Raw genomic sequence first — 15,153 nt, forward strand, 5'->3', positions numbered from 1 at the left:
AATCGGAAATAGATGCTTTGTAGAGCTTTGGCCAAGTTTTTCAAAGTTACTCTCTGCCCCATGGGGCTTGTGATTTCTGGGGGCTTCTTTCCTGGGCCCTGAGGGCATCCCACACCCAGAAGACACCAAAATCACACCCCCCGACACACACACATCCTGCGCCCTCACAGTTCCTAACACTGGAATATGGAGTGGGAATGCCGTCTATTTCCCCTTGACAACCAAGCTTTCTCCTGCCTTCTGTGAGCCCCGCTGCCTACATTCTGTGTGGCGGGATCTGAGCCTGTGAGTTGACCTCAGAGCTCCTTAAGATGCTCTCTAGATGGTCCTGTCCTCCATTTCTGAGCTTTCACTAGAGGGCAAGCAGACCTGGAAGTGCAGATGTGCCAGGCCGGTGGAGCTGGGCAGTCACAGGTAAACTTCTACCACACCTGCCCAGGTGGAGGCAGCCACACCCCCAGCTGAACCCAAGGCTGGGAGGCACTGCCATGCCCACAGAGACTGGCCAGAGCGCTCCAACCAGATGCCGCTGCCCCCACAGACTGCCCATACTTGGTGGCAGGTTGACAGGTGTGTCAGCAGTGCTCCAACAGCATCTGCCCCTCCACGCCGGAGACATTCCAGCCAGATACGAAGACGAGGGGCACAGTTGCCTCTGAAGATCCAGGGACTGTCTGTCTTGAGCTGGGCTGCACAGCTGGAGTGTGGAGCCCCTCCCCGCTCTCCCAGGGTGGGCACTGAGGGCGTCAACAGGAGTGGGAGCCCCAAGCTGGCCTCTCACTGACCATGGGTGGTGGCCCATTCCTCCAGCCTCTTGTATGTGTCTCATAAACGGGTCTCCCAAGGTCTCCAGCACCACGGTTGCGAGGTCATCTCATTCTTGGGGCTTGGACTGGAAGGGCACTGTGCTCCCTAAGGCCACATGGGGTTGGGGCCCTGCACCCTGAGAAGGGGCCACCTGGACCGTGGGCAGAGACCGACCCATAGCAAGGCCTGGGAAGCAGTTTTAGGAGAAACAGGAAGAGGAAGTTGGGGATGGGCAAAGACCGAGGATGGTGTGGCTGCAAATTCTAAATGCACACAGGAAGAACATGTCAGTGTGTTCTGTGTGGCCGCCCCAGGATGGGGCAGGGTGAGGGGACGAAAAGACCAAGGAAGCATGTGCCGGGCTGCTGTTCCAGTGGAGCACCTGGAGCATCCGTGAGCCCCCCTCACTGGCAGAGCGAAAGTGGGGCTGGGGGCTGTCAGGGATGCTTGCAGTGGGATCAGGGCTTGGTCTGCGAGGATTCCCCGGCCTTTCACTTTGAAGGAGGGTCTGCTTGGGACAGCAAACAGGCTAGCAGGGGAATGCTCACATCTCACCCACCCGCCCACAGACAGCCCAGTTTTCAGTGCACGTGCCCACAGGAGGGTGCGAGTCCTCTAGTTCATCTGTTAGAGAGGCACCGCCAGCCTCACCCTCAGCAAGACACCTACCATTGGTGAACCGTCACTCAGTCTCCTTGTCCTTGGAGTCCCGGAGGTGCCTGCCTCCCTCACAACCCTGTGTTTTTGAGGGCTGGTGCTGACCAAGTGGGATGTCTAGGAAAGGGTCTGGCAGGGTGGGAAGATGCCCCTGGCTGGCCAGGTGCCCACCCAGCCCTGCTTCTCTGACAGCCAAATTCCACGCGGGCTGCAGGGCTTGTTCCAAGGCCCCAGCTGCTCCACACTTCGGGCTGGCAGAAGGCGAAGGGCACTTCGTGCCCAGCATCACCCCTGCCCAGGGCCCACTTGGGAGGTGCAGACCCAGTCCTGAGCCGCACGCCCCCCCAATGCTGTCTGTCTGTGTCTGCTCTCTGCCGCCCAGCTTGGGGTCTGCACCACGCTGCGGCAGCTGCCCTCCTGCCTCCCGCTCCCCGGAACATGCCCATTCTGCTTTTCCATCCTGCCCTTGCTGTTGTTCGTTGTCTGGGCGGGGAGGTGGAGGGGCCTGGGGGAGCCCAGGCCCAGCTCCCCGTGTCTGTGCTTGTGTCGAAGCCCTCCCCACCTCCTGGGGCTCCACGTGGCCCGAGAGGTCCCCGCCATCCCCCTGCAGCCTCCCCGATGGGCGGTTTTGGGGGAGAAATTTTTCTTTGTTTCTCTGCCCAGAAACAACGTTCAGCCTCGTACCGGGTGGCCACGTTTCGGGGGTTGTGACTTCCCTGGTTGTGTTGGGTTTCATTTTCTCCAGGCATCGTTGCCGTGCCTCCTCACCTCACCTCTCTTCTCTCCCGCTCTCTCCTCCTCCACAGATGCCACACGCTGGCAGCTCTGACCAGCCCCACCCCTCCATACAACAAGGTTTGCACGTACCACACCCCAGCAGCCAGTCAGGGCCTCCATTACATCACAGTGGGGCTCCTCCTCCTCCTCCTTCCCAGCCTCCCCGGCAGCCGCCACAGGCCGCTCCCAGCAGCCATCCACACAGCGACCTGACCTTTAACCCCTCCTCAGCCTTAGAGGGTCAGGCCGGAGCGCAGGGAGCGTCCGACATGCCGGAGCCTTCGCTGGATGTAAGTTGGGGTCGCCACTCGCCTTGGCCTGGGGCTAGGCCTGGCGCCGGGACCTGCCCGAAAGAAGGGGTGGGTGTGAGGGCTCGAGGCCCCGAGGGGAGGAGGTGGGTGGGCGGTGGGAGGGCTTCAGCCAGACCTGGCTCCAGACCAGGAAGCCCCATGATGGGGAAGTGTCACCACTGAGGGTCCCCACCCTTCTGGCTCCTGTCCCCCAGTCCCTTGGCCATAGCCCTGAACCCCAGCCCTGACCCACCTTCTGACCCAAGCCCTGCAGGGTCCCTCGCGCAGCATAGGAGGGTCCCTGCCTTCCCCTGATGGTGAGCTTGCGGTGTCTGTGTCTGCCTCTGGCCCGGGCAGGGAGGGCTGGAGGGAGAGGCCGTCTGTCTGCCTCGCTGGTGTGTGTCTGTCTCCGGTTTTCTTGTCCGCGTGTTGTCCATGCCCTGCTTCCGCTTGCTCCATCGCTCACTCCGAGAGGCCCCCATGTGGGTGACAGAAGGTGGGGGCAGAGAGGCAGCCTTGGGTCACAGCCAGGGGCTGCAGGCCAGCATGGACAGCAGAGGTGCCAGGGCTCCTACCCTGAGGTCTGGAAGATGGTGGGGGTCACCCTGGATGATGGGGCTGGGCTGCTGGACGGGGCTGGTGGGATGGGACCAAGCACCGGCCCCGCCCATGCCTACCACAGAGCTGGTGCCAGACTCCGGGAGGAGGCTGTTCTTCACCCCCAGCCCTGCTCTGTCAGCCTCTGCCCCAGCACCATCAGAGGAGCTCTGTGCTAGCTAGGACTCACTCACTGTGCAGCCATCTCAGGTCCTTGCCCAGTGTTCCCCCTCAGACCAGGCCAGTGGGGCTGCTTTTAGATGCATAAGGCTCCCCATGTGACAGACTCCAAGGATATCTCAGTAGAGGGTAGGGACAGTCTGCAGCCCCTCCGGGGCCACAGGGAAGGATGGCTGCCAGCCAGCCACAGGCTCACCAAGGAGTGACGAGCCCTTGAGAGAGGGATGGTGGGTAGGGGGGTGCAGGAACCACTTGCCTTCCCGCCTTCCCACCAGCCCACCTCCTTGTGCTTACACGTGAAGCATGTGATTTCAGCTGGGAGGCCCAAGTGACCTGCCATGGGGCCTTCCCAGCTTAGGGCTGAAGTCCATGCCTGAAAAGGGTCAGCCCTGCTCAGGCCTTAGCTGGTGGGCTGCGGGTCCCGATCCCGAGGCTTGAAATGAGCATGGGGGTGCCCCACACTCGGTGCAGTGGCCGGGGTGTGTGTGGGGATACCTGGCAGGCCCAGGCCCAAGGCTGTTCTCTTCCCCTTTTTTTGGCTAGGGTCCTGAGAGGCAGGCGGAGGGGGACGGGCCAGGGCGCCCCTGCATTCCTCACCCGGGGCGTGCCTCTCAGGCACACTTCATCTGAACTTCGTTACTCCTTCTTTTCCAGCTCCTTCCCGAACTCACAAATCCTGACGAGCTCCTGTCTTATCTGGACCCCCCCGACCTGCCGAGCAATAGTAACGATGACCTCCTGTCTCTATTTGAGAACAACTGAGGGCCACCCGGTCGGGGCCATCCCTTCACACTCTGCGTCCTACCCCACCTACCCAACACACTTTTCCACCTGGGAGCCTGTGCCCTCAGACCGCCCCGCACCAGAGCCACGGGCTGTGGGGCGGGGAGCCCTCCCCCGCTGCAGCCCTCTCAGAACAGAGGGGTAGGGAGGGTGCGCCGGGAAGGCTGTGTGGGTCTGGAGCCCACGTCCCGCCTGCACACCCTGGACTTGGGCCCATGCCCAGCGCAGGCCTGAAGACCACCCTCCCGAGAGGAACCAGCCCGGTAAGAGGGCACACGCCGATGCGGCTTCCCGGTCCCTCCGCGTGTGCCGATTCCAGATGACCTTCCAGTGTCCCCAAGGTTCTTCCATCTTCTAGACTGTAACCCTGCCTCCCTGCTTTCTGGTCCAGAGCCTCCCTCCAGTGACTGTGGAGCCTGAGAAGGCCCCCGGGCCCCAGCATGGGCCCCGAGCCTTGGAGGAGCACTGGCAGTTGGTGGCAGTGAGACCAGCCCGCCCACCACCACCCACCACAGAAAAGCACAAACCTCTAGGAAAGACAACGTCTCTCGGGGGCCAGGGGTCATCGGTTTGACCCCTGACCTGTAAGCCAAGATACCCCGTAAACACACTCTCAGAAAGCAGAGAAAAAGGACAAGATTCTGTGTTTGAGAGGGGGTCTGCCATTCCTGCTTGGGGACTGGTGGGAAAGAGGGCCAGGACATCTTCTGAGCCAGGACGTCTCTGAGGCTCCACCTCCAAGCTCAGACAGGGCCCAGGCTTGGGGAACAGAGAGAGCAGGTGTGCACCCAACCAAAGTGATTGTGCCCTTGGTTGGGGGGGCGCGGGCATACAACCTATCAGAATCAAACAGGAGCGGCAACTTCTAACTTTGCTCCAAGCCACTCTCTTTTTAAACAGCAACAATTTAAAGCTATGAAGTCACCTGGAGAAAAAGAACGTTGCGCTTGGACAGCAAGCAAACCATTTCTCTCCGTCTGTTCTGTTTTTCTCCTAGTCCCTCTTCTGCCACCTCTCCAAGACTTCCTTGGGACACCCACTTCCCTCTGTGTCCTAGTTCTCTTTGTCCAATCAGATGGCAAGGGCCGTGCGTGGAAAGGCCGGGGAGGTGCAGAAACCGGAGCCCAGGGCAATGGTGTCTGTCCAGCCCCTCCCTCTGTCCCTGTGCTCCAAGCTGCCCCCGGCTGCAGCCCAGGCCATGGCCATGTGCACCAGTATGTACCTGCAGGCATGGGGGGGAGGGGGGCGTGTGCCCCAGACACTGCCCTTGGCTGCCAGCCTCCCCTGCCTGCACTCCTCCACCATCACAATCTCACCCCACACTCCTGCTCACTCAAGCAAAAGCAGCCTCTGGCCTTCCCTCCACCGCTTTGCTCCATCTGGCTTACCATTCTCCAGGGCCTCCTGGGGAGCCTGTCCTGTGTTCACTTTGTTTCAGGCTGGTCTGTGCCCCGTGAGCCACATGGCCTAGGGTAGTGCCAGGTTGTCCCGTCACTGGGGTCCCGTCTGTAAATTCTTTACGCCCTTCCTAGCTGCTGCCTGGGGCCCTTTCCTGCTCTCCCGTCCGCTGTGGGTGGTCCCCAGCACTCCTCTGTGGGTTTTACCGGAAAGGTGGCCCCAGCTGTTGACTTCCAGTCACTGTCCCAGACGGCACAAGGTTTTCTGTAGGAAAGCTGCCATTGCCCCAGCCCCTTTTTTTCCTTTGTCCCGTTGTCGTCGAGGTTTTTTCAAATAGCGTGTTGTTCAGTATGCAAATCAATTATTTTAAGAATCGCTTTTGTAAATATCTTTGTGAATATTTTAGTATCGTCTTTGATAATATTCAGCATTTTCATGACCTGGTTATAGCCTTTGCTGGTGTTTTTAAAATACCTAGACTCAATGACAAAGACCGAGTCTTCTTTTTTTTTTAAACAAAAACAAACAAAGCAACCAGGGCTATTTGTACAGTTGAAGGGGCGAACAGAATGGGCGGCTGTGCTGGGAGTTGGAAGACCGGGCAGCCGGCTATTTAGAGCCATCCCTCAGTCAGCTGGCAGGGACAAGCCAACGCCAGGTAGCATATGGCCACCCTTGCCCAGTGTCTGTGGCCTGGCAAGTGGCCACGCCCTGTGTCAGACCATCTGGAAATTAAGCTCCAGACAGACTTACAGATGCCTTCCTTAGGAGTTCTTGCTTCTTGCCTTGATACTTTGCCCCAGAAAGGCCTGGGATTCATTCTGGTTCTTATCAGGGTGTGTCCACACTCTGCTCACAGGTGGATCCACAGCTTTCCAGTGCAGAGAGTCGAGATGCTCCCTGCAGCCCAGGCCCCGGGCACCTCCTGCAACTATCCCTGGGCTCAGCACCTGAGGCGGATTTCCTGGGTCCCCTCTCCAGCAAGCCTCCACCAGCAAGCTCGGCCCAGAGCTTCCCTTCCGGCCGGCTCTGAACCATGCGTGGTGCCTACAGCCTGCAGTCTGGAGACAAGCTCTTCCGGAGTGCTCTGGGAGCCAGGCCAGGGTGTGAGGGAGGTGCAGAGGCACCTGGGGCGGGAGCAAGCCCCAGGTTGTGACAGGTGCAGGTAGACAACGCCCATAAGCAGAGATGGTCCTGAACTCTGGAGAGATCCTTCCCTGATCCTTTCGGACGACTACTCGGAGCCATAAGTAACCTCAGCAAAAACGAGGCCTCTGCAAGCCACTTTTCCATGCCAAGCATCCACCTGGCCCATAGGCATGTTTCTGCCGCCACTCTGCAAGATGGACAGGGAGCCAGCAGGCAGGCGGAAAGGGCCAAGTACAGGCAATCACCCCCATCTTCTTGGTTTGAAGCTTTATCCATGTATCATGTTCCCTGTAGCCATTTTATTTTTTAAGAAACTGCTAATACTTTCTCCCTAATGGAAGCCCTGACCCCCCAGAGAGCTACAGGTCTGCTCCCGACGGGCCTTGGGCCTGACCCGTCCACACAGGGCCATGTCAACAGCAGCGACTCAAGGGACGTGTGTACATATGTAAATGAGAAATAGAGACGTGTCAACAGATGCATTCATTTCTCTTGGAATGTGTATTGTTTTTATTTTGCGAAACAAAACAAAAAAAGCTTGGAACTCCATCACATGGAAAAACTAGATCCTGTTGGTTATAGCATTTGTGAGTTCTCCACGTCTGTCTCTCTCGCTCATGTAATATACTCTGACCCTGAGTGGAAAGGGGTTTTTGTTCTGTTTTTATTTTACCTACATGTACTATTTAGCTTCAGTGTACTAGTCCTGCCACCTGTGTATTTTTAGGGTGCTATGGAAATAATGAAAAGAAACGGGGATTTCAGAAGAAAATTGTAACCAAATTCATACTTTGTATAATTTTTGATATCATGATCACAGGTGATTCACACGTACACACATAAACACACCCACCAGTGCAGCCTGAAGTAACTCCCACAGAAACCATCATCGTCTTTGTACATCGTATGTACAATGCAATCATTTCATACTTTAAACTGGTCAAAAAACTAATTGTGATTTCTAGTCTTGCAAAGCTGTATGTAGTTAGATGATGTGACAACCTCTAATATTTATCTAATAAATATGTATTCAGATGAAACCTGTATATTAGGTGTTCATGTGGTTATTTTGTATTTAAAGATCAAATTATTTGACTATTGCTAGACATTTCTATACTCTGTTGTAACACTGAGGTATCTCATTTGCCCATGTTAATTTTTTTCTAAATAAATTGACAAAAATGAAGGTTTGGCGAATTAGCTATTTTGTGGATGTTAAGGAGTGGTTTGGGTGTTTTTGCTTTTGTTTTAAACCACACCCCCCACCCTGTTACCCTCTGCACACACAAAAAAGAAAGGCAGGTGGTTTGGGTATTGAGTTGGAAGAACCCCTGTCCGTGGGGGTCCCTGGAACCAGTCCCTGATGGGGCAAGTGCAGTGTGTGGCTGGATGGTTGGGGGAGTTGGGGTGGCTGAATGGGGCCAGGTGGCTGCAGGGTGCTAGGGGCCCCTGTGGCATGTGACTCAGAGTGTCCAACAGTGTCCCATCTTTGATGGTCTCTTGTGGATTATGCTGGGTTTAAGTAGCAGGAACCTATTCGTATTAAGCCACAGAGGGTGCTGTTCAGAGCACACAGGAGTGTGGCTTCAATGGAGAGTGAGTGTTCACTGCAGCCATGCTCCCTGCTGGTATCTCAGCATCCCTGGCCTCCACCTCTCGGTACACCTGCCCCTCCCCTCCTAGGGAAGCTTGGGTTTTCCCTCCTCCGTGAGCATGCTTTACATGGGGTGCTGTCTCACGATGGCCCCTGCCCAGGCCATGGTTCTAACCATCCTTCCAGCCTCGGCACCAACACAAGCTGACAGCACTTCATGTGTCTCCAATTGAAGTTTTAGGAACATGCATCTGACAGCGGTGTGGGGGAGGCTGCAGGGTGCTGCCTGTAGGGGACTTGGTGCCTAGAAGCCCCCTGCTCCTGGCGCCTCTCCAAAGTGGCTGGAGTTTCTCCTTTTGGAGGGAGGTGGAAGGTGAGGAGGAGAAAAGATTTACATTAAATAATGGAACACCCACCGGCCACCTTCTGCCATCATCGCCAGGACAGGCTGACTCTTTCTCTGAACAGACACCCCTCCAAGAGGAGGGTGGTTAGTTAGCTTGAGGGAGAGCTTCCCGAAGGAGACATGCCCAGCTCTCTGTGCCTTAGAGTAAGTAGTGTGGTGGAGCTGGACCAGCACTTTAATAAAACAAATGAGAATACAGTAGAAAATATCAGGAGTGTGCCCTACAAAGTAAAGGGTAGCATTGTATCAAGAAAGTTTTGTTGCATGTGTGTGTGTGTGTGTGTGTGTGTGTGTGTGTGTGTGTGTGTGTGTGTCTGCTGAGTCATGATGTTATTATTTGTGGGTTGTGGTTGAAAACAAAAAGTTTGAATGCCATTGACTTAAAGGCAGGAAGTGGGCAGGGGAGCAGGGAGAGGGAGGAAGGGCAATGTGCTCCCCTAACTTCATGATAATAAGCAAACCTTCCTGGCATTTCAGCTGGAGACTCTGAACCTGGGATACAGGCCTGTGGCTGCCCCACAAGGCTGCATGGAGACTGGCAGGCCCCATCTCAGCTAACTCCTCCCCAGATGGGTGACTTCCTTCTGTGAGCCTAACCCTGGGACCAGAAACATCCACCTAAAAAGCCCAGCGGGGGGCCTGGCTTGGGACAGTTCAGAGCTCAGCCTTCCAGCATGTGGGGCCACACACTGTGGATCATCTTACGTCTCTTCTTCCTCTAGCCCACTGCAAAAAGTCTCCACCCTGAATCCACTGACTGTCTACTGTCTTCATGTAAGGCCATGGGGTGCTATTGGGGAAAGTCACTCAGCCCCACCGGTTGATGCCAGGACACATTGGGGTCTCCAGCCTCACTGAGTGCTAAGGGCACCCAATGTTTAATGGCCCCCCATTTCCCTTGTCCTCTGCTCCAGCCTCCTGCTAACCACGCCAACCTCACTCTAAGCAGGCTACCCTACCCTCACCCAGCTCCCCACTGTCCCTGCTGCTACCCACAAACCTATCTCCATCCACCCTGGCCATATCTTTTTCCACCCAGGCCCAGAGGATGTGGTGTCCCTTCCCCAGTTGGGGCCACCCCTCCCCCAGCCCCTGACACCATCACCCCCTTCTCTTCTACAAGGAGTCTCATTCTATCAGCCCGCTAATCCTCCCCATACCTCTGCCTCCCGCCTCCCCGGGTTTAGTGGCCCAGGCTCTGGCATCGCAAGGTTCGGCTTGGTCTGGGCTCCACCCCTTGATGGCCAGTCTCTGCTCCTTCCCACGCAGGCTTCTCAGCCACAAAGCTGCCGGTGCTCACTCTTTTTCTCTGTCACCCTTCATATGCCTGGTTCATGCCCCACCAGTTCTCTGACACTTCTCCTGCAAGCTCACCGATGACCACTTGGTTGCTGATCCACGCTGCTTTCTGAGACTGGACCTCACAGCTGCACTTGACAGTTGCCGTTTCTTCCTTGAAGCTCTCTTCTCTTGGTGCTATGGTTTGAATGCTTGTCCCCACCCCCACAACTCATGGTGAAACTTAATCCCCGGTGTAACAGTACTAAGAGGTAGGCCCTTGGGTCATAAGGGCTCTGCCTTCATGAATGGATTGATGGATTAATGAGTCGGTGGATTCATGGGTTATCATGGGAGTAGGTCTGTTATAAAAGCCAACTTGGCACACTCTTGCCCTCCTCACCACATGATGCCTTCTGCCATGCTACGATGCACCATGAGGCCCTCAGCAGATGCAGCCACCCAATCTTGAACTTCCCAGCCTCCAGAAGCATGAGCTAAATAAACCGCTTTTCTTTATAAATTACTCAGTCTCTAGTATTCTGTTAGAGCAACAGAAAAGAGAGGAAGACACTTGAATCCATGACAATTTCCTCTTTCATCTGTTTAGTTCTCCTGACATCCCTCTGGTTGTGCCTTCCTTGTCTTCTCCACAGGTTCCTATGGTAACTAGGTACTTGTGGTGCTTCATCAGGATCTTCTTCACCGACTGGCCCACCCATCCTGCCACTGCTATGGGTGTTGGCTGCCAACAGCCTAGAACGTGCCCCTTTATCAGAGAATTTCCCTCAGCACACAGAAACCTCCATGCCTGACAGGTTACCTGCTCCCTATCCCCACACATGCACCCCTACCAGGCAGCCCACAGCCAAAATTGACTGACACAAGTAATAAAAGACCTCTTTGCTGGGGCATGATCAGTGCTCTCAAATCCTCCCTGTGGGTCAGGTCAGGGCTAGATTTTACCTGAGGCCACATGCTAACTCCACTCTCTCCCCTTCCTTGTTCTGCCTGCCTCCCTCATAGGCTTCTCCCAAGATCACTCCCTCAATAAATCATGGAACCTGCATGCCTGTCCTAGGCTCTGCTCCTAACCAGATGGAAGACAGTGGGTGCTGGGAGTGGGTCTGGGAGGCAGGCTCTGAGGTTAGGATGCTGGAGAGGTACCACTGACCAGATGACAATGAGGACCCACCACTAGTGACAGGAATTGGGTAGCAGTGTGCACCTGTGGTGAATGGGGATGGGACACAGGTGAAGGAGCTACACAGCTGCAGCAATGTATCTGGCATCTGACAGATATGGGCAAAGAATAACTATTAAGACTATGGACTTGCTAAATGTGGCTATTGCTAAATGTCACCAATGCATTGAAGAAAGGAAATTACAGTTACAGATATCTTTTTTTTTTTTTTTTTTTTTTTGAGACGGAGTCTTGCTCTGTCACCCAGGCTGGAGTGCAGTGGCGCAATCTCGGCTCACTGCAAGCTCTGCCTCCCGGGTTCACGCCATTCTCCTGCCTCAGCCTCTCCTAGTAGTTGGGACCACAGGCGCCCGCTACCATGCCCGGCTAATTTTTTTGTGTATTTTTAGTAGAGACGGGGTTTCACCGTGGTCTCGATCTCCTGACCTCGTGATCCGCCCGCCTCGGCCTCCCAAAGTGCTGGGATTACAAGCGTGAGCCACAGTTACAGATATCTTAATTGACAATTTAGAGTGTGAGCATCAGAGGAAACCTCTTGGCAGGAAGCATTGGAAAGCGCCTACCTTCTGCAGCCAGAGGGCAGATGCAGTGACAATCAGGCAGAGGACTAATTGGAAAAGCAGCAGAACTTGAGTAAAGGCTGAATTCTCCATCAAGGGAGGTCTCCTATACCCAAGTCAGGCCCCTGGTAGGGAAGGAGACATCAAGACTTGGGATGAGGACTGTCACACCAATGCCTCTCTCAAAAAATGTTTATTATGACTAGCTGACAGAGAAGGGAAATTCTTGAGTTTGGGTCACAGATGGGTTGACTTGGCCTGTGGGTATAAGCCAAAAATGGACTGAGCCTGCACTACAGTGCCACCCAAGGGTGGCCCTGAAAGATAGTGGTGAGAGAAAATCCTTCCAATAGGCAGAGATTTTGCCAAAGCACCTGGTCATCTCATGGCAAGAGAAGAGACCTGAAATAAGGATATACTCGTACTCATGGGCAGTGGTGAATGGCTTAGCTCTTTATTGGTCAGGGGCCTGGGAAAAACAAGACTGGACTATCAGAGACAAAAAGGACTGGGAAAGATGCCTGTGGATCTCTGAGAGTGGCAAAAAGTACAAAGATAACGTATCACATTTCAATACACACCAAAGGGCATCCATTGCAGAAGCAACAGCAAACAACCAAGTGAGCAGGGTGACTCGGCCAGTCGACATCAGCCAGTCTCTGTCCTCACTCGTCATCCTCCAACCAGTCCTTGCACCATATGGGCTCAGAACAGAGTGCCATGGTGACAATGACGAAGTTATATATAACCCTAACAGCCTTAGCTTCCTCTCCCCAAGGCTGATCTAGCTACTGTCACTGCTGAATGCCCAACCTGTCATCAACAGAGACCCAAGCTGAGCCCCTGATACAATAACATTCCAGGATGAGACCAACTAGCCACTTGGTGACAAGTTGATTACGTAGGACCCCTTCCCTCATGGGAAGGACAGTGATTTGCCCAGACAGGAGGGATGTGTATTCTAGGTATGAATTCACTTCTCCTTCCAATGGAGCCTTAGGCCATTGACACTATGGCTCACTAAGAGTCTGATTCACTGACGTGGGCCCTCAGTTGACATCACTGCAGACTAAGAGAGCTGAGTCACCATGAGTGCTGCATGGCAGTGGGCACACGACTGTGAGATCCACTGGTCCTTACACATTTCGCACCATCTAGAATCTGCCAGTCTATAGAGGATAGAGTTGCCTCTTAAAGACACAGCTGAGGTACCAACCGGGAGGCAATACCTCATCAGTGTGAAGGATATGGGGTGCTATCCTTCAGGTTGTCCTATACATCCTAAATCAATGACCCCCCATTCCCAACAATAGGCAGATGAAATGAACTTAATGTGAGAAGTGACTGGATCTGAACAGTGCAAGGGGTGGGCTGTAGTAGACTCTGTGGCACCCTGCCCAAATCCCTTCTGTGGGGCAATGCACCCCTCCCCTGGCTGCCATGAGTGTTGGCTCTTCACAGCTTACAGCCCACAGCCCCCTTTCTCTGAAGAATTGCCCCAGAGGTGACCAGAGCTGTCTCACCTGGGAAGTTCCACCCTCTGGATGTGGCCCACAAAAAAATGGCTAATCTAGAGTACAAAGTGCCTGCCCTCTTGCCTTAAGGATCTGGCTTATGCTCCAAAGTCTTTGCTCCATGATCCAGCCAAGGGTAGCCTTTCCCCAAGCCCCTCTCATTGTTCATCTCTTCCCCCTCCTTACTCTGCTTCTCTCACTCTTACAGATTGTTTCTGGATAGCAGTACCTTTAGTGAATAAATCAGCTTCACCTGGCTGCAAAAAAGTATTTGCTCAACAAAACAGAACCAAAAGCTGCTGCTGAGTGCTAATAATGCAAGGGCACAAGTATGGGCAGGTAGCTGAGAGAAGCAGAGAGTGTGACAACTAGAGAGCACTGATTGTGACCAAGGGGCATCTGCTTCTCTGGGTGTTTGTTGCCAGGTGAGAATGCAGACCCAGCTGTTGCTAGACCTTCTGATTTTCCAAGAGAATCTAGAAATGCAGGTTTTAAAAAAAAGTTGCAAATAAGCAAACAAAAATGTGTACAGACATCTATGGCCTAAATAAAGTCCAGGTGTGAGCTGCATCTGCCTCAATGGTCCCCAGTCCCTGACCTCTGACCCAGGGCCAAATGCTGGTTTAAGTGGCAGGACTGAAATGCAGCCCAGCCCCATGAGACTCTGGAGCTTAACCACCAAGTTCTACACCTCTAGATTAGCTGGAGAGACCAGTCCCTGCCCAAAGCAGAGGTACCCATGGTCTGCAGATCCCAAGACCGGACCCATCTGCCACCATCCCCAGCCCTGAACATACTGTCTTTGGCCACCATAACACACTACCCTGTTCTCACGCCCATATCTTTGCCAATGTCTGCCCCTCCTCCTGGAATGCCACTCTAGACTTTTGGGAATGCCTGCGCACCCTTATCCTCCTTCCCTGGAAACTGCCACCTGCCGCTGCAGAAGGGCAGATATGTTTGACCCACATGACCAAACTCCCCTTGACCTCAGCCCATTAGACCAGGAGGGACACGTGTCGCGAAGGACTAGCTGGCCAGTGACCAATCATGTTACCCCTGCCTCAGTCAAGAATCTGACCTGAGGCACAAAGATTGCAGGTGCCACTGTGGCCCTGGCTGGATCTAAGGCCTGACCTGCCTTCTGAACTCTTCCCCTGCTCTCAGCAGATCTCTGTTACTAGGCTCAGTCTTTGCCTTTGACTTTTTCCCTCCCCTCCAGGCTGCATGATTTCCCTTTTTCTTTTTATTACTTTGCTTATATCAAAAGTTAAGTCGTCTGTCAACCTTGTCATGAGAACAAAAGAAGCTTTCTAGCTTTTAACTAAAAGGATGTCAGTTAACAACGGAAATATATGTCAAACAGAAACAGGGTCTCAGCTTTGTGGTCTTGAGAACCCTCTCTTCCTATTACCACTGCTTATTATCCAGGACCTGGCATCTTCCCTTTGTCACCCAGGGCCCGGTGTCTTCCCCTTACCACCCAGGACCTAATAGTCTTCCCTGGAGCTAGCGTCTTCCCTGAGAGGCAAGACAGACCAGCTCAGCCAGAGCGCTGGTAACATCACGGAGACGGCAGGCCCCATCTTTGGCAGCTCCCCAGACTCTCTGTGGTTTGGTTTTGTAGCCTGACACTCGAGGTGGCTCACAACTTCCTTCTGGAGTGAACATTTAACATCTTGCCTGCCCATCACCCCTCCCTTCTTCAGGGAACCGTACTCGCTTCCTTTTGAGCATCACTCTGCCCCTCTTACTGCCCCTCTCTGATATGTGAGACAGGCCATGCTGCTGTAATAAACACTGAACTATCAGTGGCTCAAGACAATGCCCATGTCACAGCCCAATGTGGGTGCCCCTGGTTGGACGCTCTCTATGTGGTCATTCACTAACCCAGGCCCTTCTCATCTGGTAGCTCTGCTCTCCTTAAAATGTTCTGCATTCAGCTGGCAGATGAGGAAA

The 15,153-nt window shown here is 54.2% G+C and overlaps 1 protein-coding gene across 7 annotated transcripts in view; it reads left to right on the top strand.

Moving 5' to 3' along the window:
• Positions 1–7,824, top strand: part of ZMIZ1 (zinc finger MIZ-type containing 1) — a 246,166-nt gene extending 238,342 nt beyond the window's left edge. For 6 of the 7 annotated variants that reach the window (XM_032141271.2, XM_032141279.2, XM_058436430.1 and 3 more), the window contains 2 exons: positions 2,271–2,531; positions 3,963–5,095. In XM_032141271.2, coding sequence (XP_031997162.1) covers positions 2,271–2,531; positions 3,963–4,070 — 369 coding nt within the window. In that variant the 3' untranslated portion in view covers positions 4,071–5,095. Of the gene's footprint in view, positions 1–2,270; positions 2,532–3,962 lie in introns of all 7 variants that reach the window. The other variant, XM_032141309.2, reaches the window with a different exon arrangement.
• The last annotated feature ends 7,329 nt before the right edge of the window (positions 7,825–15,153 follow it).

Source organism: Hylobates moloch, unplaced genomic scaffold (assembly GCF_009828535.3).
Source record: "Hylobates moloch isolate HMO894 unplaced genomic scaffold, HMol_V3 SCAFFOLD_3, whole genome shotgun sequence".
Lineage (NCBI taxonomy): Eukaryota > Metazoa > Chordata > Mammalia > Primates > Hylobatidae > Hylobates > Hylobates moloch.